Source organism: Oryzias latipes, chromosome 18, assembly GCF_002234675.1.
Source record: "Oryzias latipes chromosome 18, ASM223467v1".
In the NCBI taxonomy this organism is placed as follows: domain Eukaryota; kingdom Metazoa; phylum Chordata; class Actinopteri; order Beloniformes; family Adrianichthyidae; genus Oryzias; species Oryzias latipes.
Window position 1 is genome coordinate 12606354 of NC_019876.2, and position 25759 is coordinate 12632112.

Below are 25759 nucleotides of genomic sequence, written 5' to 3' on the forward strand. Positions count from 1 at the left end.
AAAAATTGTTGTTTAAACACAACACTACAAGAAAAAAATACAATTTCTGATTATGTTTACGTCACATGAAACGCAAAATGTAAAATGAAATTGAGCATAAAATAATTTTGCTCAACCTCATGCATATACAGCAAAATTTTTTTTGATACGTGTAATAATAAACGGAAGAGCAAAAATATTGACATTAAAAGAAAATGATCCACAAATCGTCAGTTTTACATATTTTTTATTAAAGTTGCATAAAAGTAACAAAATTGGGCAAAAACAAGACCTGTTGTTGATATTGCTACATGTGTTTGTTGGTTTGCCTAATTTTTAAAAACTGTACACTCCCCTAACACGTCTAATCTGCATGGTTTAGCTCTTGTATTTAACCTCAATGGTAAAATCGTTTTTTTTCTTTCCCAAACAGTAAAAAAAAAACCAGACTTGTCAATAACAGTCTAAGAAGACATAATAATAATCCAAAACTTGAACTTTAAAAATGAAAATCCACTGAAATTCAGCTGCTGACTGAACTTGCCTGGTGCAATTTTACTGATCGAAAAAGGGAAGAAAAGTAAAAACTAAAAAACAGCAGTCGATCTATCTGGAAACATCATTGAGAAGGCAAAAACAATCACATCTGAATGGATTTTTCTTCAGCTAACAAATCAGTCCAAGGCTTGGCGTTGAGAAGGGTCGCGATCACAATTTATAAACAGACCAGCATTCAAACACATGGTTTATCTGAACAGCATCACTGCATCAAGGCCTACGGCAAATATGAAACACACCTAAAAAATATTGGTTTAAAAAAAAAAACAGAATCTCAAAAAAGGAAAATCCAAGATTCTCCCACAAGATGTAGCTCCACCTGGTAGCACATCTAAAGAAAAAAGCAAAGATGTCTCCTGTTTATTTGGTTTGTGTAACATAAATAATACCTAAGGCAACATCTGTTTGAAAACAGGAAACTCAAGAGCGATGAGGGAGCAGGACAGGAGGATGCATGGAAGAAGGTAGGAGGGGATGGCAAGGAGACGGTGCAGCAGGATAAAGTGGGCCCCCAGTGTGTGTGTGTGTTTGTGTGTGTGTGTGTGTGTGTGTGTGTCTGCTGTAAAAGAGGCAGTGAAGCTCAGACATCCCTGCAAGTGTTCGCAGTCGCTCAAATGCTGCCGCTTCAGGCTCTGATCTGATTGGCCCAGGATCAGAAACAGATGGCCTCATATGAGGGGAGATGATTGGCAGCTGGTGTCGCGCATCTGTGTTTTTGGAGGCAGCGGTTTGCCAACGCGCTTCCGTGACAGAGAGGAGTGGGGCGGACGCTTGGATTTGGAGTGAGGACTCCGTCCTTTTTTTTTTCGGCTGAAGAGGAGACAGATTTTTTTTATTTTATCGTGTGGAGGAAACAAGACGCTGTGAGGAAGCAGCAAAGAGTGCAGATGTGATGGAGGAAAAGGCAGCTTTTGTCCCCGTTTGGACGATCCACGTGTGAGATAAGAAAATAGGAACCAGTCCTACACTAAGAACTAATTTGTCACACACAACAGCAGAATATACAGGGCCCAACAACACTTCACATCATACCAGTTGCTGTACATTAAGTAGCAACAAATATGAAAAGCAACTACAGTACATGTGTGAGTACAGGCTGCACGGCAGTAGCTTCAATGCAGCCTCTTCACTGTACTTCACTGCACATTTCAGGCAAGAAACCAAACCTTTTATTGTGAAAGGAGAAAAAAAAGCTAATTCCAGATGTTTAAAGTTGCATTTGAAGGTCAAATAGTCATTTCCAGGCCTGGACTAAAAATATAACGTAGGAATTATTTTGTGGTCTGAGGTTTGGCTTCTCTTCCCCAAAATGACAGTTTTCAAATGACACACAAACGAAAAAGAAGAAGTCTGTTGATGCTCCGCTGCAGGTTTAAGAGAGGGGGAGGGACTAAAGATCAATCTTAACCATGAAAATACAAACATGGAGTGAGAGCGTGATCCCCTTGTCCTTAAAGTTAACAAAGAAGAAAAGAAAGTTAAAAAAAATCTATTCTTTAATCTTTGTTAGCCTCTGACTGCTCTTTCGCTTGAAATTATGCAGCTGGCTCCCCCTTCAGGCAGATGGAAGGTTGTGCAGGGGAGGAAGAGGAGCGACAAAAGCTGGACGGGATTGAAATGATTTTTATCTGACGGATGTTGCGAATGAAAAGAAGTCCAAACACGACGTACAAAAGAGGCAGAACTGTGACATCTCATGATCTGATGAAGAAAAGATGTTAAAAAAGAAGTGAAGAACTAAAGTGTGGCAGGAAGACGCTAGGTGATGGATGAAGGGGAGCGGGTAAGGAGGGGTCTCCTCATTTCTTCTGAGGCGTGGAGAGCTTCTGCATCCCTCGGATCTTATCCAGCAGCTCTGAGACGAAGTCCTACAGGTAGACCAGGAACAGGAGAGCATGAAGAGATGACGTGAAGGAAGGGTTAAAGATTTTAAATTAAAGATTACTCTACCTCAGTAGGTTTAAAGCAGTCCACCAGTAAATCCTGGAAAACAGAGAAAAAAAGATTCACATTTTTGCTTGTTTTCTTCCTTGTAGAGCTTTTTTATTTTTTCCAGACTCGGGTATCTCACCTTGACCCTGGCTGCCCGCTCCACATCGCTGGGCATGTCCAGCAGCTCGTCCACGTCTATTTCCAGCTCTGGGATGGCCTCCTCCTGCAGAACAGGCAGACAAGGATGAGGAGGCGAGAGGACAATGAGCCAACACAGAACACCTTTCATTTAAATAGTCCCAATCTGAACACTAGAGGGCGGTGGAGATCCATCTCACTGTTAGTCACATGGTCACGAGACTCCATACAAATGCTGCCCTTTAAAAAAAAAAAACCCACCTGGATGGATGAAACTCTGGTTGTCCCGTTAGATCAAGGCCTTTAAAGTCCCCCAAATGCCGCATGAGTGAGTCCTAAGTTTGCTCAAATTACACCAACAAAATCCCTGAACTATCCTTCAAAGTAAAATACCCTACAATATACACCTTTTGGAGAATTAAATCAATTTATCTCCAAGATTAACCTTCAAATGCAAGAGCATTCTGGCTTAACTTATAAATAAATGTGTCTTAATATTCAAATGTATTTCTATACCTACTGTTGTTAGTCTAAATATTAAGCTGCAGTCTTGTTATACAATTTTTCTTTTGACAAAAATGACCTAAAAATGACTAAACGGAGCTTTGTAATTCACATTTAATAGTAATTGACATGTTTTTCTTTTCTCACTCGTGTTGTTTCTACACTTTAAAATACTTTTTCTACTCACATGTCTATAAGTAAGTCTTTTTCTGTTTTTATTGTTACTTTCACGCAGCCTTCATGATTCTACTTCAGTGTTTGGAATTTCAGTAAAGGTTTACTGTATAACTTTAAGTCCCACTTCTCTTTTCATCTGTTGTTAAACCTTTCATGTCCTCTTTTAATTATGACTGTGCCAACAGATCCATGTACGTCTCTGTTTTCATCCTCCGAGCCGGATCAAAACTGTACGACTGGATAGTTCCAATATTGATCACCGCTAACGTTAGGGGTGTGAGGGGCTGGAAGCTAGCCAGAGAGAGTGTAAACGGAGAGCTCTCAGAAAAGGGAAAGGGCCAATGGTCTCAGAGGTGAATTTCTAATGAACGACTGCCGCTCTGCAGGAACTAAGTCCTACAAACAACAATGTTTTATTTTTTGTTTTTTTAATTTTGTCAAAAAACAGCATAAGCATAATTTCAAAGACCACTTTTAGAATCGATCAAAAGTTGATATGAGTGGGTCTTTAAACATGAACATCTACTGTTTTTAACAGTTATCATCTAGTCTGCACAAAAACAAACAACTTTTCCTGATTTATAAAATAAATCAGGAACTCCAAGGCCCAGAGGACTCTTCCTGTTGGTTTTTTAGATGAACTTTAGCACAGAGCTGCAGCACAGCCTCACTTTCTCTTTCCTCCACCTGGCTGGCTGACAAACACACACAAAAGCTCAGTGTGCAACGGCAAAGTGGTGCAACACAAGAGCACCCATCCGCCCGCCTGCACACAAACACTCATTTCCCCCCTCTTTGGCAGCTCAATGGCCAACCCCACACTCATGTCATTCTCCAGGAATCTCAGTTGGAGTCGCCCACACCAGCTGTCCCTGCACCTGCCCGGCTGCCCCCCATCCCTCCTCCGCACAGGCGCGCACGTGGATGGAGGAGGCGCTGAGGCGGGCGTGGCGTGTGTCAGATTAGCCGGGTTTCTGCCGTGTAAACTCAAACGCCAGCGGATGACAGAAAATGAGCATTAAAAAGCCCGGATGATGGGTGGAGGGCAGAAAAGGTGGAGTGTGAGGATCCATCACAGCCTGTGTGTGTGAGATAGACTTAAGGAGACAGACTTACTGTCAAGCAAAGCGTCTCACAGACAGCTTATGGCAGACACCAGATGAGACAGAGGATCAGAACAGGATGTGGCTTCACTTCCATCTTTTATGGAAAAATAAGGACATTTAAAAGCCTAAATGTAATTTGGAGTACAGCACATGCTAAATCTGTGACGGATGAAGAGGAACGCCCAGAGGAAGGAAGCTGAGAGGTTAAGGAGTGGATCTCTGAGAGAGCTGTTGAGTCGAGGGAGCTCAAAGAGGAGAGGGGGAGGCGACGGAGGCGCAGAAAAAAAGGCCGGAAGAAAGGCTTCAGAGAGGAGACAAAGAAAGCATGGAATCACGAGGGAGGATTTCCAAAACAATCTTCCAGACGGACTCTCTGAGTCTGGAGGGCTTTATTGTTGTCTGCAGATGTGGTCTGAACTAAAGCTGCCTTCGCTCCACAGGTCTGGAGGCGGAGCAGGAGTAAAGGAGGAGGAGGAGGAGGAGGGTTTGATATTCCAACATCATTTTGTCTGTTAATATTCAGCTGTTCTTCCTTGAGCGTCAGAAATGAACGAAAAACCGAAGAAAACTTCTGCTTTGGATACAAATTTGTTGCGTGTTCCTTCAGCAACCGAAACACACACACATCCATCGACGCACATAAAACAGGAAAACACACACATGCACATATAGATGCATTAACGCATGCACATGCATGGATGCACACAAATGCATGCATGTACACAAATACACACAATCACATGCATGCACATCCAAACAAGCACACACAAACACATGAGCACACATATGCATGCGAGCAAATGAAAACACACGAAAACATACATACACACACACAAACACACATTTAAACACAAAAATTGAATCGGTTAATTCAAAAAGGGCCCAAGTCCAAGAGGTTTGTTTTTCCAGGAAATGTTTTTAATTGCGTGGCTTAAAGGGAGGCTACACCAAATGATTAATACTTAACCCAGATTTAGCACCAGTTCATAGCTTACTAATGCTATAATATGAAGCACTTCACTAGTAGAATTTCGGAGGACTAGCAAACTAAAGTCTCTGGACTTGGGCCCTTCTTGAATTAAACAGGGGCGCTGCCATATTGGATAACTAGTGCTGCCATCTATGGGATAAAGCTAAACTCATGCAAGAGAGGCCCAACTCCAGGATTTGGGCCCCTCTTGTACTTAATGCATTTTAAATGTCAAGCATAGTCAATACATTACAACAGACTTGGGACTTTTTTGCACATAATCAGATAGCTTTTCCCTTGAAGACCATAGAACATATAATATCTCTATTTTGAAAAATTGTGGACTTGGGCCCCTTTTGAACTCACCGATTTAATTCTAAAAGATATGTTAAATGTGAATTTTCTAATTTAACCATATTTGAGTAAAATAAGCTGAATTTTGACCTGTCCTTATAGTAACTGACACTGTTAATAACGCTGGAATAAAACAGCCTTTTTGATCATATAGTATTGACTTTTTCTTTTTCATTATTATGACTATTTATCTCATTAAGATTTTTTCTTAGAACTTTGGTTTTATTCCTGAAACTCTAACGTCACTCTGACACTTCAGACTTGATTCAGATTTTAAGCGCATATTGAAATTCTCAATCTTTCTTCTTATAATTCCACCTTTTTATTTGGAATCCTTAAATTAGTCCTAAAAATCTGAAACAAATATGAATAAATAAAATCTAAGAATTCAAACTCTTCTCGTTTTTTACAGACCACAGGTTTTTATTCCTGAGAATTTCAACTTAAATCCCACAACTGTCTATTTTTTCATGTCTCAGAATTCAGACTTTTTTATTGCACCTCACACCTGCATGTATATCCAAAACAAAAATGCTGCCTTGAACCTGTTCAGTTTGCAGATTTTAATCATCGGACACGAAAACCTTCACTGCATTTAAACCTGTTGCCAGTAAAACCAGAACTCTGTAGCCGGCACGCTGCCCGCCCGGCTGTAAACATGCGGTTTCTAAATCTAATTACACTCCTTCTGACAAGCTTGCGAATATGATCGGCCCGCCGCCGCCACGCAGCACCAGGCGGGCGCTTCCTGCAGAATGACATGTGACAGTATGAGAGCGCGCTGTGTGAATGCTGAGTGTGTGTGTTTAACACCTGAAGAACATGAGCTCTCCACATAGAAGTGGGTTGGGTCTGTCGTCCAGCGGTAATACTAGAAACCGTTCAACGTGATTATCAGAGAGAAGGAAAAGCTCAAAAAGTGAAAGCCAAGAAGGCATGAAAGCCTGATGACTTACGCAAACGGCTCATGCATCAACTTCTTATCTCTCTGAAATGTTGCATGGAAGAGCAAAAACACGCAAGTAGGTCACGGAAGGCCACCCACAAGGATCAGGGCAAATATCTTCCTGTGACAGCACTCTACGTTTCTGATCCATTTGATAGGATCTGGGTAAAGGGTGTGTGTCGACGCACACAAACGCACACCTCACAACATACCCAGCAAAAAAACACAAACCCAACAAAAGCTGCATGACGGCTCTTCAACAGCCAACTCCTGCTTTCCTGCATCGTCAGAAACTAACTAAGATAAAAATAGCCAAGGCTCCATAGGATGGCTGACGGCCCCCTTTGCAACAAAGCACACAAGCGCTGTTTTGGCTGGGAATCATTACGGGGGGGGGGGGGGGGGGGGGGGGGGGGGGGCAGGAAGTTGGAAGCTAAGGGAGGTAATGGTTAGAGCAGGCAGGATGGAGGAAAGGCATGAAGAAGGAAAGGTAGGCCATGTGGCATCAAACAATGATCTTGACTTTAAACGGCCTGTGTGTGTTCCGCCACGACGCAGAGCCGAGGCCGGCCGGCGCTACAGCTACAACCCCACGACGGCGGAGCTGGCACGGGGACAGAGGCACACCAAGACTGTAATTTGTCACTCTCACTCTGCAGGCATTGTTCAAACCGTTTGTGTATTTCGGTTCCTCATAGGTTGTGATCTACAGCGGGTTCGAAGGTTTTCAAACTCCCATGATGAGTTCGTGTGCAGACCTGTGCTTCGCAGTCAGAGATTAAGCAAGAACGGAAAACACAAAACAAAGCCCCAATCAGATCAACTCTGGTTCTTTCAGTCTTCCTCAAAAGTGAATCACTGAAGACAAACGAGTAATGCTGCCACAGCAACAGCTACTATAGAAATGATAAGAAAGATTATGACTTTTCTGCAGCTATTTAATGTGACAAACTGTGCCTTAATCTGGAATAGGATTATCTAATTAGGGAAGAAAAAACAGAGGACAGATGAAGTCAAAGAGAGAAGCTAGAGAAAATTTCTGGGGCCTCATTTATAAAACTTTGCGTAGGATTTGCGTCAGAAGTGGCGTACGGATGAAACATAGGACGTGCGTACGCAAAGAAATATTCGGATTTATAAAACCGTGCGCACGCACATCCTACGCATCTTTCCCTTAATAAATCACAACCGATTCTAAATGCAGCGCAGCTTTTGCGGCTTCATGACATGCCCATAGTTGCCCATAAATAGTCCGTGAAACGCCCACAAATGAATATTCATTGATTGCGAAACCATGGCAAACACCGAGAGGAAATCAAAAAAACGTATCTTCACTCAATGTGAAGTAGAAGTTATTGATGGCGAGGTGGAAAAGAGGAGAAAAATGTTGTTTGGAGGGCACAGTGTGGGCATTACTAATGCCTAAAAGGCACGTGAGTGGCAGACGGTGGCAGACGCCATAAATGCTGTAGCCTCACAACCATCCGAGGTTGTGAGGGGGGGGGGACCGGAGCGCTAGATGCATGCGCCGGGGGGACCGGAGCGGGGGGGACCGGAGCGCTAGATGCATGCGCCGGGGGGACCGGAGCGCCAGATGCATGCGCCGGGGGGACCGGAGCGCCAGATGCACCGGGTGACACGCGTGGTTCCTCCGAGTGCTCCTCTGTAACGCCGGGCCCAAAAGCCCGCAGAGGTCCAACAGGACGGCTGGAGGAAGTCAGAACCGGCTCATAAGCCACTCGTCCTCGTTTGCCAGCAAGTCTTGTTGCTGTCTAAAGATGCGTTCACTCCGAATTCTTCCATTTGCCACATCTTCTAAGAGTACAAGATCAGCCATTGTGCGTCATTACGCATTGTGATGGGGCATTCTATTTCCATCCATTTAATTACATCTGACAAGCTACAGATGTCGGTAATAATCCATGTGGAAATGGGAAATTGTTCAGCGCAAATGTAATTTCTTGTTGCTTTCTGAATGTTTGAGACATACGCCATACATTGTTTTATCAAAAATAAAACAAACTAAAGGCATATGCATGAATACCATAATTCCATAGCTGATGAAGAAATGTTTTAATATGAAAACAACTTTCCCCAGTGGATAATTAGTACGTCTGTCCGTCCGTCCGCACGCCCGCACCTAATCTGCTCCGCCAGACGGACACATTGACGAGAATATCAGTTTTGTACATTATTTCGTTCTGTTAACTATATTATTTATGAGGATGAATTGCACAACATGCCAATATTGCAGAACATATTTCACTTTTCTTTCTGCAAATATGTGTTCATTTGAATTTCTGTTGTAATTTTCGTTTGATCTTTTTTGTTTGTTTCACTGCTGATCGATCAAATGGGTGTTGGTGTAGGCTGTCAATTTTGAGACTTGCTTTGTGAAGTTTTCATGTTATTTATGAGAGGCAGGATTGTCATTTTCACTTTCACGTGTTTCTTTCATCTGCCGACGGTGTCGCCGTTTCTCATTTCACCCGTTTTTGTGCGTACGCCTGGGTCAGAGCTTGCGTGAAGGACCGCACATTTTCCCGTCAAGTTTGCTTTTTATAAATCTCAACTATTGCGTAGAGAGTGGCGTACGCCTTCTTTTGTGCGTACGCAACGTTTATAAATGAGGCCCCTGGTCATTATTTTACTTCCTGCCACACTGTCAGACCAATGTTCTTCTGTGGGTGAAGGTCTGCTGAGAACAATCTGCTCAGTTCCTCAAGAAGCCAAGCTCTTAGTTTAATGGACTTTTCAACAACAACAAAAAACTACAAATAGGTTAGTTTTATAAAAGTATTTTATCTCCGTAACTTCATTAAATAATGGTGGTGATTTTTAAAAAAATCATTTTTGCTTGCAATTTAAGACTGAAGTAAGATCAAAGGGGGTGTGGCTTTGAGGGATGCGACTATCAAATAAATCATCATCTCTAGAAGGATTTCATCAAGCCCCCCCCCCCCCCCCCCCCCCCCCATTTTTCTAAATAAGTTGGCGTGTGCTGACACTATACTTGACCAAAACAGCAATAGCAACAACTCAAAAACTGGTTTCAGTATTGTAATTTTCAGAGCACCACATTATAGGGTAACATTAAACTCTGATCATCTTTTGATCTATTCTAAAAATGTTCCCAGTGGTCTTTTAATTTGGATCATCTCCCCAATTTACAGTCGTACACAACCCCAACCTAACATTTCCACTACAACAAAATTGACAAGCGATATAGGAGCTATCAATCCATACAGTTATAAACCAGATGTCCGCTCAGACGAGGAAATCAAATCTGTAGGAATATTGTCATAGATTTTTTTGGCTGCCCCTGATTCACAATGATTTAAATAAATAAAATTCTTAGAAAACACAATTTTAATCTTAATCTTCTTTATCTGCGTCTTCCATCTTGAGCATTTTTTTCTTATTTGTCAAACTTTTCCTTTACTACAATGTATAGCTGGCCCCAAAAAAAGTGATAAAATAGAATTGATCTTTACTAAGAAAAATTAAAGTGGATGAATCAAATACATTTTTGGACTTTATGTTAAAGCAATTTATAACATGCATTTAAAGTTTAAACTGTTTTTTTTGTTAGTTTGCAATAAAAGAATAACATTTTTTATGGACTGGACCACCTTTGTTTAGTTTTACTTTTTTTCAAATCCCCAAAAAACTGGTTGTAAATTGCGTATTTTAAAACCAATTCATTTGAAATGAACCCCTTTTACTGGTAAATCAAACAGATTGTGTGCTTTGTGGAAGCAATGCCCAGCTCTCCTTCAGAGGTTGTGATGTAGTGAATCACATGAATGCCTTTCTAACTGAAAATGTTTTAAAGGATTAGCAGGATTTATAAAAGGGTTCGCTCTTGTTTTACCTTTTCATCCGTTTGCATTAAAAGGAAGAGCTGTGAACAGGCTAGTTGTCTAATGAAATAACCTTCCTCTTGAGCTGGCACTATCACTCTTTCCAGAATAAGCCTGTGGGGGTGTGTGTGTGTGTGTGTGTTGTTGCTGCTCATAGCCTCTAGACCACTTTGCTGCAGGCATGAGATTGCTCATGAGAACGCGGGATAGAAACAGGGAGTCACTGAGAGGTCAGAAGGGGTGCTGGGAAAAGGGGATGCTTTATGTCAGTCATCACCTGCTGCTTTCCATTTCCCCTATACCTCAGTCTGTCAAACACAAACACACACATTTATCAGGAACCTACAGAGCACACAATAACAGACTCACTGCTGCCTGCTTCCCCTGCATTCTCTCTTCTCCCTTATCAGAATTTATTTGGTGTTTAAACGGTTAAACTTTCTACTTCCTGTTTGAGCAACCAAACTTAGAGGATAAAAGAGGAAGGGGCGTGTAATGATGTTGGTGTGTTTATGTATGTTGGACACTTGAAAAGGGCAGACTTGACCAACATTAGCAATACTTTGTCAGTGTAATTAATTTAAGTGGAGACCGGCTGCAGTGAAGCGGACTCACACTTGCAAACATAAATCACAAAACTGCAGGGATCCATAATCAATGCAATGCTCTTAAAACTCCCCAACCACTTGCGTGTGAGCCTTTTGTGCACCTTTGTTTTTTTGTGAGTGTCAAGTTGATTTTCATCTCTATAGCAAGTCTAATCAGCTGGATGGACTTCCTCACAGGAAGAGGATGATGTCCTGTTTTGAATCATAGAACAAAACAAGACCTGCAGGCAGATGAGATGAAGCCACTGCTGTCTAACCAGCTTACGGGCAGGAAAGGGGATAGAAAATGTAATTATTTTAGTCCATCACTTTCTTTTTCCACAAACAAATAAAAACGGTTTTCTTGTTATGTTTTCTTTTACGAAACTGTGCACTGTAAACACCACAACTTCTGTGGACTTCTTGTCTTCTGCATTTTATTGGTAAACTATTTTTGCTGCTCTTCCAGTTCTCACCAATATGTAAAGCACAAACGGGAACCATTGCAAAGGAGGGCCTTCCTCAGTGTGGAGGTGGATGGATATTCAAGGACCCATGTACCCCAAGGACCTGTATCTCCCTACTTTAACACCAAGAGATATTTAAAAACATATTTTTGTTTTCTTTAGATTGTGCTAGTGGCTGAAGTAGACCAAGGTTTACATGTTTGATCCACATCAGAGTTCAGATGAGCTTCCACCCTTACTTAACCAGTTGGAATATCCGAGGACACGAACCCTAGTGAAGACCAAACCTGCCAGTGTGAATGTTCCATTTCTTCTGTGGTTCACTTTTGCACTACGGTCCACTCAGTAGTTTGCATGCATTCACACTGCATCTGAACCACATCGGGGTCCACTTGTCAATGAACCAAAATCCATTTTTAGACGAGGATTTGGTTAATTGGCCCAGACCAGAGTTCAGATAAGCTTGTACTTTTACCAAACCAACTGGACTTTCCAAAGAAACAAAGTCTGGTGTGAATCAAACCATTAGGTGAGAAACGGGGCCCTAAAGTCTGGTTAGTCTTTGCAATCATCATGTACAGCTTCAAAAGAAAAAGTCGTAAAAATAGAGAAGCATACTGTGATATAAAGTACAGACTGACTCAGTCTATCAATACTACAAGCACAATTGTTACCAGATTAATATCATTTCATCAAGTGTTATGTATTCAAATCAGAGCCTAAAAGTGAAATCTGTAACCCAACATATCCTGTTCCCCGTCATGCCTGCTCGCTGCACGGTTGAATGCCCTGCACATCAGTTTGCTTGGGCTGACTGAACGGTTCGGTGCTTTCTGCGTGTTGACTGAACATGTCTGTGCTGTAGCTTCTCCACCCAAACTCTGCGGTGTCCCCTTGGGGGAGAAAAATGCCTCTGGGAACCGGGTGTTGGTGTCGGCTCTGCCTAACCTGCAGCTCTGTAGCCCTGCCGCTCATTGGAACAGTGTTGTGTCACACTATCAAAAAAGAAAGGCAAAAGAAAATCTGACTATATGCCAACATAATTTAGTAATGAGAATAAAACGTAGACATGCTGAATAATAGATTTGGGCCAAATGTCTGAATTGGATCTGAGTAGTGATGTCAAAAGGTTACTACTTTTATTTCACTCAAACTAAAAGCCAATTCAAAGCAGAGGAACACAAAGTGGTCAGATGAAAAGCCTCCCCGATCGATAGGAGTCATCCTATAGGATTCATTACCGCCTTTTTAAATGTATTAATAATCAATTAAGGTTAGTGGCACATTAACCAACAAATATCCCCTAAAAAGATACAGCATTAATAACCTTTAACCTTAACCACATAACCTATAAATGCACCATAACATCTACTTACACAAGTTATCCATCTCTATTACCAGACTATTATTAGTTCATAATGGCGCACATGCAATATTGGAATCAGGCGGCGTCTCAAGAGACTACTTGAGTTTCAGCTCCACTTGAGTGAGCCGTTTAGCTCACGAGACAGTGCAGATACAGAGATGTCAATTTTAAAGATTTCTGAGGTTTTGGATGCCGTGAAGATATTATAAACAAGATTTGGTGCTGGATCTAATTTCTTTTTATTTGTTTATCACAAACTCAAACTTCAGCTCAGTCATTTTTTTTTTTTGTAAAAACCCAAACAGAAAACACACATGGTTCAATACATTAGATTATGATTACAACATTTGTTTTTTATAGTAATACTGTGGTGTGATGATTGATTACACATGGTTAAAAACATGTATTTTGGTAGTGAATGTCTGAGTCATTCTTAGTTTGCCAAAAAATAAATAAAAGCAAGGATATTAGCGTGACAAATCAATGTTTAAAATCCCACTCCAATCATCTTTTGATCTATTTTCAAAGCATTCTCAGTGGCCTTTTAATTATGATTATGTCCTTTTTAACCAAAATCTAAAAACTTGTGTCATTTTCTAGGTCATAGATTCTATAGAGCAGCAGAAGCCTATTGGAAATTCACCTTTAGAAATATGGGCGTGGAACAAAATGGACCAACCCCGCCCCCTTCCCCTCTGCATTACTGTGAGCTCTCTGTTTACACGCTCTCCTGCTGGGTTACAGCCCCTCACAACCCCGACCTAACATTACTGGTTTAAAACAAATGATGAGAAATATTAAGGTACAGTTTTAAGCCAGATACTAGCACAGAGAGGACCTATCATCTACAAGAGGATATATCAGAATGGAGCGGAGCAGGAAGCTTGTGGCCTTAACTTATTTTCTATATAGAAAAAGTATCTCTTTGTGATACACCATTTCTAGTCTGCTCCTGATTAACATTGATTTAAATAAAGAAATACTCAAAAAAGCAGTTTTAAGCTCAAATTTCTGTATGCATGCCCTCCATCGTTAAAAAATGCCACAAGAACATGTTAAAAACACGTCTCGTTAGATTGGGTCTATAAATACATTTAAACAAAGCTCAGTAAATATGAGAATGTTTTCTGAAAAAATAAAAGTACACAGGTGCATTTAAAGCAAATACCTCTTATTAACATAAAAAATGATGTCTGAGTTGTAAAGCTTCTGTTTTGGAGGCAATAAAATGACCCTAAAAAGCTGCAGAACCAAATACCCTATTGGCTGCAGATAGATCACCTCTCAGGAAGCTAAAGCGTGGCTCAATCTGGGTCATGGAAGAGAACAATATTGCCAAGCTGATTGGAAAATCAGCATCAGAATACCAGGAAAACTAGCCTAGCCACGGTTTAGCATTGGCATCCCTGACAGGATCCATATGGACTCAAATACAGAAAACTCTATAGGAAATTCACACAAAATAGAGTAAGAAAGACTCAGATTTCGACTTGCAACTTCTTTTTAAATCAAATCATTAATGTTAATATTTTTTGGGTGGTTTAATTATTTTCTTTGTTTTTGCGGTGGAATCTCTTTAACTTTTGATCTATCAGCAACTACTTGCTTTTTTAAATCATAAACTAAACTTCAAGATCAAGTTAAGGCCCCTTTATTAACTAGTTCTACAAGTTCAACAGGTCAGAGAAGTCAGAGCCAGAGCAATCAGATTGAAATAAGATTACAACCAGATTAGAAAAAGAACCCATCCAAACAAAGATTATTGTAGATTATCATTATGTAGTTGAAAGCGAGTAGAAGTACTGTGAATTCTACTGAGGGGCTTGATATTAACTTGATCATCTGCCGTGTCATTCACCGCACAACTTCCCTCTAAGCTTTGGCAGAGGAACAGGCAGAGTCTCAGTCTTTATTTTAACTGTCTCTATCCACACAGGAACAACTTTCTTTGTTTATTAGATCCTATTTTTATTAGATTAATCCAAACATATTAAATGCAAGGAATATGATCATGTTTTTATACACAGATATTACTATTACAACTTTACTGCACCAAAACCAAAGGAGATAATCTGATCCTCTAGTGATCTAGTATTATTCAGTGTTGTTGACGCAGCGATTGATCCAAACAGATTATTTAAAGCAGATTAACTATGGATTAATAGCTTTTTTTTTGTAACCTAAAAAGGATTAGCCTTTCTGAATACTTCATCAATTCTGTATCCATTTTTCAGCCGTATTATATTTTTTTTTACAAAGAAATGCATAATTTAGACACTTCAAAACATTACTGTGTGCAAAAATAAAAAGTTTCCAATAAAGCTACATTTTAATAGGTATAAGAAAAAAATAAAAAATGGATGAGAAATAAATATTTATGTTTCAGTTAAAAGTATAAATTATCATTGTGACCTCCAAACATCAACAATTCTTTAGTTAACTTGAACTTCACACACTGTTGCATAGATGCATATTTAAACAAGCTCAGGCTGTGACTTTATGATTTAATTCATTGCTCAGTTTGACCATGTGTATAAGACTCCGCCCTCTTTCCTGTTAAGTCATTGCCTTTTTTAAAGTTCTTTAAACATGCCGCCCAAATAGGGTTGTTTCTTCCTCAATACATCCATGTTTGTAGAAACTAGTGGAGCATTTTACCAATTGAGATTTTGCAACGTTTGAAGAAAACATGTTTTTAATATGTATTTCGGGCATTTTTTTCATGATGGAGGATATATATTAAGAAAATTAAGCTTTAAATTGCATTTCGGCGTAATGCAATTACATTTTATATCAAAGGAACTACTATTCTTTTTAAAAATCTTTCTTTGTGCAATGAGTATTTCAGAATAAAGGTTTAGGCTGGAGAAAAGTTTATAAATTGAACTCTAAATCGGCTTTAAAAAGTCAATTAAATTCCAAACCAGTCATTTGCCAATTGCTTATAACTTTTAAGAAATAGTATTTAAACGTATGCCGCTGTTAGTCATAGTCACGCATCATTACAGATGCATGTACACAACAACAAAAATCACACTCAAATAGTATGTTCAGAAATGTTATTGACACAAACAGAAAGGTAGGACGTTTGTTTTCAGTCACTTCACTAAAACAAAGGAGTTTTAAGATCTAAACTCAGTTCAGTCCAAAATGTATCCCTTGATTCTCAGTTTGTTGTGCAACGCTGAAACTTACGACATTTTTACACAGACAACACTTACATTTTACACATTAACAGACAAAAAAAAATCAGCTCATAGATGGAATAAAGCTATGAACTACAATGCTTCAAACACTAATGCACCTCATGGGACGAATCCCTGTAAACCCACTGAAGCTGTAACCGTCTCTTCCACAGGGACACACCGCTCTGAGTCCACACCTATGAACATAACCAGCTGATGCCAGCCCTGGCGCCCGCCGTAACCACGTCTACAAACACACCACCGCTTTGAACAAAGTCTCAACCCGGAGGCTGATGGTTTCTGCAGTAAAAACTCCAGAGATGTGATCCAAACTCAGCCCTGGAGCCAGAGTGGAGCCAAAAAACCTGCGTACATCAACTACATCCCGCTCACTTTGAGAGGGAATCAAAAACAATCCAAGCATCCCACAGGAAAAGTCTAGAACAGGATTCTGCAACCTGAGGCTCCGGTTCCACATGTGGATCTTTCACCCCTCCATCGTGGCTCTTTAAACAAAGAAAAATAAAAAGTATATAATTTTTTGCTTTATTTTATTAGAGTTAAAAAGTAGAGTTCAACTCATTCTCAAACAGTACAGTACGCATCACTTCCTGGCTACAGTATCCACAATTCTCCAACAATCATCGATCTTTCGTCGTTCACCAAATTCGTAACTAATCACCTCGACGGATTTTTGAGCTCTGTACTCCACCAGAATTTATACTCAAGGCTGGACTAAAAAACTTTAAATGGGTTTATAAATATTCCATTTAAGAAAGTTTCATGAGGTAACATTAAACTACAAAAAAAATGTGAATTTTAAAACTTATTTTTTCCTTGTTATTCAAAAGAAATAATCTTTTTATTAGGAAATAACAAAAATTAAAAGCATATTGATTTGAACAGATTTAAGCTACTTGGATAAAAAAAACATTTGCAAAAGAAAAAAACTGTTTTAGTTACCTATTAAATTAAACCAATGAGAAACTTTCAGTTATAAAATAAAATATAACAAAAATATTTAAAAAGCAGTTTTTAGCTAAATAATAAGAAATTGCTTTTAGGAAAACATTTTGACTAACCAATCTTGAATTTTCTAAGTAAAATAAAGTGTATTAATGTTTCAACTTTCTAAACCCCATTTTTTTAATCAGTTTTATTTGTAAAAGTTAAAAAAAATTACGCACCTCTAAAGCTACGTTGACACTACCCTAGGTAATAAACTTTCAAGCGTCCACTTTCAATAAAAAGTTTATGAAAGGGTGCATATATATATGGGTTTCAGGCTTCTGTGTTTAAAACTGTTGTTTTCATGCATAGCTATGCATATTTTTAAGATAGTTTTCGGACTCTACGTACAAAATTTACGTCCACTGCAAATTAAATTAAGGCCGAACTGGTCGAACTGAGACCAATCGGGGACTCAGATTTGGTATTGATGTATAGAAGACGTCCCTTTTGATTTACAGAAGTGCCAACCAACCGTTTAAACTTTAATCATGGAGGAGAAATGAATGATTGCAGTGTGTGCCCGGCTGGAATGCTAAGACATCAAGTCTTTCACAGATCGGAATAGAGCTGTCAAAGGAAAAGCCTGGAACAAGATTCAAGACATTGCACTTTGACTTTTCGCGCCAAGCCTCTTCTAACTATAGATGGCAGACATGCTCTGGTAGTAGAAAAGTAAACAAAGAAGCCCCTCCCTGCTTGTCCAGTGTGAACATCATATGGTAAATACGGATTTTTCAATGTGCGTGACATGCCTGGTGTGAGCGTAGCTTAATGGTTATAAGTTGTGCTGTTATTTTTGCTTTTTTTTGTTAAACATATTGGCTGGTTTTCTCCGTTACTCACACTTCCTATCCCAACAAACATGAACATTCCCCAAAATGACTCGACATCCACTCTATCCACTCAGATTCTCACTCTTTAACTTCCTTCCGAACTCACTTGCGCATTGACCCACACACTCTCTCTCATTTCCTTCCCAAACATGCAGATTTACTAGCGCTGTGGGGGCTGCAGATCAAGCCGAGTCACTGCATGTCAACCAGAAAGACCACAGAGGGATCAACGTGTAACCTATTAACATGTGTATTTTGGTGTGTGTTTTTGTGTGTGTGTGGACGAGGGAGTTACAAAGACACTGGGGTCTTTCACTCATGCTGTGCAACAACCCCTCTTTGTAGTAGCCCTCATTTGAAACAGGACAAACACTGATTGGTATTCAGACCTTTGCAAGTGTGTTTATAAGGAAAAGCTGCACAGTCTGTGATTTTCTCTCACAGATGTTCACCACATTCATGTTAATCGCTCTCGGCTCCAACCACCACTCTTGATACCCATCTGAAGTTTGAAATGCAACAGTCCTAGCTGAACGCGTAAACCTGGTCCTCCAGATCTACCATTTTGCTGATTCAAGGTTGACCGAACACTCTACGCTCAGATCATCGAGAGCAGGTACAGATTTTCTGCACAGTGTTCTTCTACTGTCATAAGCAATGATTCAATTCCAAATTTCAGTTCCAACAAAAATGTACAACTATTACTGAAACTGTGAAGTGAAGCCCTTTTGGCTAACACTACACTTTCTCTTTCTGAGTTCCTTCTAATGTTTCAGCAGAATATTGTGACACGACATGACCATTAACTGATCTAAGTCAGTATTTTCCAACCCTGGTCCTTGGGGAACAGGGTCTTGCATCTTTTCAATCTAACTCTGCTCAAACACACTTGCCTTTGATGACTGTCATTGTCAGGCTTCTCCAGAGACTGATGATGAGGTGAATCAGGTGAGCATAGGCAGGGCAACATGGTAAAAATTAGGCTTGCACAATATACCGCAAATTTATCGTTATCGCAATATCCAGCACTGCAATATGCATATTGCAAAAGACAGTGAAAATCGCAATAAATTGTAAATCTTAAATGTGTAATACAACCTTATGGCAGCTTGAAGCATTTAACGAATCAAATAAATCCCTTTATGCATTTGACCAATCGGATGGACGCCTTCACCTTGTTGACCAATCGGATGGAGGCCTATTATGTTAGATGTTTGTCTCCTATGTCAACGAGGGTCATTTGGAGTATAATTTTTAAACTGTTGCAATTAAATGGGAATGATGTTTTTGTTTATTTTGTTATTTGTTTATATACCGCAAATTATACCGTTATCGCAATATTAATCTTAAATATCGCATATCGCGAGTTTTCCTCATATCGTGCAGCCCTAGTAAAAATGCAGGACAGTTTCCCTCTAGGGCCAGGATTGGGAAACACTTATTAAAGTCCTGTTCTGGGATTAATTTAACCAAAACCAATTCAATACCACCTTAAATACACTGATCCAGCAGAGAACAATTCTTGACTCTTATGCTCCATTCACACCAAACACAGTCCACAAGTCAAATGTGTTGCTTGACGCTTTCCAGAGGGTTTCTAACAATCCTCCTGCTGTATGTTGGAAAGCAACTGCAAACCTTTATTTTATGGCTCATTGGTCTATGTTGGAAGACATGGATGATACTAGGGCTACACGATATTGCAAAGAAAAAATGTAATAAAAAACCACATACTTTTCAGTCATCTGGTTGGTCCGTTTATTTCTTGAAATAAAAAAATTATATATCATGGAAAGAATTAGTATTTAAAAAAACATGTTAAAGAAGGTATAAGATCAAGAGTGGTCATCCTGACATTTTAATGACTGAATAGTAGCAGTTTATTTTTCAGTAGAAGTCTATGGGATTTTGGCTTCCTGGAGCCAGCGGGTACTTCCTGTTTGGTAAATCACTCAGTCAAGTTCTCTTTTACACTCAATGGTGGGAACGTAGCTTGACGATACTTGCGGTGTTGTTGAATGAAGGTTAAACTTCAACAGTTTGTATCAAGTTTCTGTTGAGAATACTAAATGTGCAAGAGGGTTTCTAACTTCTAACAAAGGTCTTCACTAAATGAACTAAAAGTGATTAAAGCACGTGTTAATACACATTTACAAGTCTAACTCTTGAAAGGACTGTTCAGAGGATTTTTTTACTACAATCTGTTCAGCACTACGGGTTATAAAAACACCTCCTTGTCCCCTCCTACTACTTTTCCCTTCTCCTTTTGCCAATCCCCAACCCCCGGTTTTCTCCCCCTCCATTTGTCGCATTCCTCTCCACTATTCCTGCCTCTGCTCTGGCTCATATTCCCTTTTGCTTGAGTGTGTGTGGCCACGTAGGACTTGGAGAGCGTGGAGCTACTGCTTTGGCTCCACTTTGACTAGAGGATGAGGCTGGGAGTGAAAACAAGACTTTACGCAGCAAGAAAGAATGGAAACGCAATGTAATGAAATGTAAGCATTCCAGTTAAAGCCAAGCATATCCATGGAGTTCCCTCTTTCTTCCAGAGTAAACTCAAATCCACGCAACCTCCTCAGCACTAAGACTGAAGCTTAAACAACAACAGAAGTATAGACTACATTTCAAACGCCCAACAAGAATGGCTTCTTTTCTGGTTTGAGGTCCGATTTAGAGCGAGCATGGCCAGGTCTGAAACCAAACGACAAGGCAGGGATTGTGGGATTTGGAGGCTCCAGTGCAGCTGTTCTCATCTCCACCCCCCAACACATACCATCACAGGCTGATCAGATGGCCTCAGGGAGCCTTTATCAGCATCACTAATGTGTTCCCTGTGTTTGCGGAGTGGACTGATGGCAAGCCGTGGGTTTGATTTCCTTTTAACCCTTAGGCTCAATGACTGAAACACTTATAACTGATTTTTATAAAGTTTTACTCCTGCAGCCAACCTCTTTTGGTATGTAAAGCAGTTTGGCATAAGTAGAGATCTAAAGTGGAACTTTCATAAATTTAGTTATGAGTTCATTTATTCAATCATTCATTCATCTTTTAAACTAATTTTGCCCCTTTAGGGGTAACGGGGTTGCCGGAGCCTATCCTGGCCACTCTTGGCCGAAGGTAGGGGACATCCTGGACAGGTCGCCAGTCTGTCGCAGTAATTATGAGTTCTTATTTAAAAAACAAGAAGAAATTTGTTTTAATCCCCCCAAAAACTACAATAAATTACTTTGAAGGAAAATTCATTCATGGATCGATCAATACATTTTGTGTTCTCTCATGTAGTATTTTACAGAGAATAAACAGGCACAGCTAAAAGAAAGATCAATGGTTGGAAATGAAGGAAAATAGGGCAACAAAGGAGCTGACTGTCCAACAGGTTCTCCCAGCATCCTCTCTGCTCCCCGACCTGCTAAAGAGGGATCCAGTTACACTGTTTGGAAGCACATGCCTAACATCTCCGCCTCTGAATGAGTCTGACGCCTCTCCGTGAGTCAATCGACGGTAAATTAATATCCATGTTGTTTAACAGTCGTAGCAGCAACTAAAACGGGGGAACAAAAGGTAGAACTCTGCAACATCACTAGAGAGGAGTAAAGAATGTGAAATTAAATATTATTTGGCCATTATGTGATAGATTTATGGATTGCATTGTGTCAGTGTGTGACCACTGGGAGGACATTTCATGGACTTTTCCCGACCCGGTTTACAGAACTGATCGTCATCGGCACATTCAAGCGAGAGCGGTTTGGCAGATAAGAAATAGAAGCAAAACAATCTGAAAAAAGATGAATATCGGTTATAAAATCTTTGGGGGTTAAGCTCGAGATCGCTCTAATCCCAAACACAAATTTAGGAGTTGCTCTGTCTTCTAGCTGCAGCTCCAGCTCATCACTCAAAACTTTTGGAACTCTGAAGGGTCGACGAATATGCGTTCATCCAATATTGGCAGCCAATCAAAGGAAGAGGATGTTGAAAATCCCCTTAAGGCCGTTTAATCACCTCAGCTGGCGTTTGAAACCCTGAAGCATCATTCATCAGGAGTGATGCTCAACAAAGCCGATAGAGACAAAAGGAGTCGCAGGATAAAGCCAGGATTTATGACATCACAGGATCAGTTAATAGCCTTCTTCTCCTGCGTGATTACCTGGGACATATGCATACTGGCTACTGCGAGTCACTGTTAATAGATTGTGGGCTTCTATTAAGATCATGAGCAAAACCAAGTCTTGCGTAGAAGATCTCCCAGCTCCTTGGGAGCCACGGTTGGTTCTCTACTGTCCTGTCACTCCTGCGAGAAATTCTTCAAACCTGTTAAGTCTCTGCGTTCTCCTCAACAGGAATAGAATGTGGGTCAATGCCAGCTCAGAGGAGTTGACATGAGCTTACCAACTACTGACAGCAGCAGCAACACCACAGTGTGGGCGTTGAGGTCTAGCAGCTCCTGCTGATGGTTTTGAACAGTTATCACCAGAGTCAAGACAAGAGAAAACAGGACCTTCCGGTTTGATCAGACTCCATCAAGTCAGACTCATTAGTATCATCGTAGAAGACTTGGCGCAAACTCAACGTTTGCCGTTCTGATATCAAACAAAGGGATTTCTGCATCAGAACTTTAAGGACCCGCTTAGGGCTGCACGATATGAGGAAAACTTGCGATATGCGATATTAGTGATCAATATTGCGATAACGATAAATTTGCGGTAAATAAACAAATAGAAAAATAAACAAAAACATCATTCCCATTTCATTGCAACAGTTTAAAAATTATACTCCAAATGACCCTCATCGACATGGGGGACAAACGTCAGGGTGGCTAACCCTGGTCCTCAAGAGCCTCAACCCTGTCTGTTTTCCAATTCTCCCTAGACTGCTCGATAATGATAACCAAAATCAGGTGTGTTCAGTCAATCAGGATGTGAAATCACTTGAGTCAGCCAATCAACAGCAAGCTGGTTAAGGAGAGCTGGAAAACAGGCAGGGTTGAGGCTCTTCAGGACCAGGGTTAACATAATAGGCCTCCATCTGATTGGTCAACAATGGGAAGGCGTCCATTTGATTGGTCAAAGCATAAAGGGATTTATTTGATTCGTTAAATGCTTCAAGCTGCTAGAAGATTGTTTTAACACATTTTGGATTTGCGATTTATTGCGATATTCGCCGTCTTTTGCGATATGCATATTGCAGAGCTGGATATTGCGATAACGATAAATTTGCGGTATATTGTGCAGGCCTAGACCCGCTCTAATAAAAATCATGTTTTTGGTGCTTTTAACATGTTCTTGTAACATTTTTCTCATGATGGATGACATACATAAAGAAAATTAAGCTTAAAATTGCATTTCTGAGCTTCTTCTTTTGTTCAAATTGTGGTGAATCAGAAGCAGACAGAAAAGTTGTTTACATTTTTTTTTTTTAAAGACTGTACCAGTGACATAGGTGCTACAGTAAGCAAGCCACAAGCTCCCTGCTCTGCTCCATTCCAATACATCCGGTTGCAGCCAAATCAACCCATATACGTCTTTTTTTCTTCCTTATCCCAGCTGGTATCTGGTTCAAAACTGTACGGCTAGATAGCTCATATGCAGCCACAAGGGGGCCCAAGTCTGGGTCCCAAGGCCGGATAAAAATACAGGGTTGTGTCAAGAAATCTCTGCCAAACCAACTGTGTGAATCAGTGAAACCCTATTGACTGTGGCGACCATTGAAGGGATGGTAAATGGTAAATGGCGCATACTTATATAGCGCTTCTCGACCTGCAATGCCCAAAATGTGCCAAAACAGCAACATTTTTGTTGCACAGCTAATGTTATGTTGAGGATGTCAGCTAGCAGGGGAGAGTGTAAACAGATGGATGATGGGAAGTAGGGACAGGCTTACTCTGCACCAACAGTTCCACCCACAACTCAGGAGTTCTAATAAACTCATGCCGCTCTGCAGAAAATATGTTCTAGAAAACGACACAGGTTTTTCGATTTTGGCTACAAGTGGCATAACCATCAATAAAAGACCACTGGGAGCGCTGGGAGCGTTTTGTAAATACCGTATTTTCCGGACTATAAGTCGCCCTTTTTTTCATAGTTTGGCAAGGGGTGCGACTTATACTCCGCAGCGACTTATATTAGAAATAAATTGAAATAAATACATTGTTTACCCTCCTGTTATGTTCATTTGTGAGTAAAAGAGATGATGTTCCTGGGTCAATTTGATGTATGAGGTATGTTAAGTGTTAAGAGTATGTTAAGTGACTCAGAGAATCAGCAAACCTTTTTTTACAGTAAGATCTTGAAGGCTAACAACATAATATTCTATTTTCCAATGATTTCATATATTCAGAAATGCAATGAAAATGACAACTGTTTCTACAAATACAGGATGAAAACAGAGTATTAGTTGGCTAATGATGCTTCATGAAAGGAATAAATAAATATGAGAAAGAATTACTGTGAAATTATGAGATAAACAATCTGCTATGATTGTGTCATATGAGGTTGTGGAACTTATTAGTTCTTGGTCTCAGATTTTGTCAAGTAAATTTCCCGTCAAAATGCGACTTATAGTCCAGTGCGACTTATCTGTGTTTTTTTCTACTTTATAATACATTTTTGGGCTGGTGCGACTTATACTCCGGTGCGACTTATAGTCCGGAAAATACGGTAGATCAAAAGATGACTGGAGTGGGACTATGACCGCATCTCTCATCTATGAAGGGTATTTTTTTCACATCTAAATGCACAGGTGTGCTTTAAGTCTGTTTTAGCCAATCAGAGCACAGGGGCAGTTCCTGTCAGATTAGGGTATAAAGCAGCATTTGACCTCCATGCAGCTTGAAGTTTAACCACAGCCACACAATAAATGACCCACAAATGTCAGTGTTTTTTCTTGTGTTAAAAGGCCTGATGAGGGGGAGGCATATTATTGAGGCTATAAAAGCAAAGCTAGGCCAGAAGGCCTGTTCTGGACTCCTAACTGCTTTGTGGTGGGCTCCACAGCGGGGCTCTGACGTAGCCTAGCCGGGGACCATGATCAGCCGGCATCATCCGTTCGGTCGGGTTTGGGGGTTTTGTTTGTGGGGGGCGGTCGTTACCTCGCAGTCGTATAGGTCCGTTAGCTGGTCGATAATCCACTCCTCCAGGTTCAGTCTCTTCCGCAGCTCCTTGCGGTCGTATTTGACCGTAACGCGCCCCTGCTTCCGAACGGGTGTCTCCGGTTCCTCGGTGGTGCCGGCCGGCGTCTGGAAATATACCCGGGGTTGAGGGCTCGTCTCCGGGCTAGTTACAGCTGCCATCGTCGCTCAAGTTTAGGATAAAATATTATTTTAAAAGGTAGTGTTTTTGTTTTAGTCTCTTCTTCCCCCCGGTAGGTGTGGAAGTGTTAACGGGGAGGCGTTCAGCAACAAACAAAAAAAATCCCGTTTGATTAATTCGCGACTTAAGGGGAAGAAATAACCCAAACCGCCGGACTTGATGCTTTTGTTGTCCAGAACCGTCAAGAGGAGCCGGGGCAGAACTGTCCACCTCCGTGACACAAAAACCAACCGACGCGTACGTTAAAGCGTAACGTGTAACCGGCTTACCGGGCTATTTACAGCGCGCGAGCTCTGCTTAGGTATATATTTAAAAAAAAAGAGAAGACGGCGGAAGAAAAGCCGGCCTCAACTCTTCTCTGAGTACAAAGAAAAATGTGCCCAAGAGAGAGCTGCGCGCGCGCGTCTGGGCTCGAGCGCATCTGACGTAACTCCACTGAAGAGTTCACCAATTGTTCCATTTCTCCCCACGTGTTAACT

General features: G+C 40.6%; 1 protein-coding gene across 1 annotated transcript; it reads right to left on the bottom strand.

Moving 5' to 3' along the window:
- Positions 1–209: 209 nt before the first annotated feature.
- On the bottom strand, positions 210–25698 carry ppp1r14b (protein phosphatase 1 regulatory inhibitor subunit 14B). Its single transcript, XM_004079688.3, has 4 exons — positions 25061–25698; positions 2609–2692; positions 2488–2520; positions 210–2405 (listed from the first exon to the last, which is right to left on the bottom strand). Exons 1-4 carry the CDS (start codon positions 25259–25261, stop codon positions 2337–2339), a joined length of 387 nt encoding a protein of 128 aa, XP_004079736.1. The 5' UTR covers positions 25262–25698; the 3' UTR covers positions 210–2336.
- Between the last annotated feature and the right edge of the window lie 61 nt (positions 25699–25759).

Bases quoted from the DNA above. Each gene is read 5' to 3' on its own strand.
- ppp1r14b (XM_004079688.3), bottom strand. From the start codon at position 25,261: ATGGCAGCTGTAACTAGCCCGGAGACGAGCCCTCAACCCCGGGTATAT. The intron at 2,521-2,608 runs GTGAGATACCCG...TCTGTTTTCCAG, and splicing joins AGCGGGCAGCCAGGGTCAAG to GATTTACTGGTGGACTGCTT. The intron at 2,406-2,487 runs GTAGAGTAATCT...GTCTACCTGTAG, and splicing joins ACTGCTTTAAACCTACTGAG to GACTTCGTCTCAGAGCTGCT.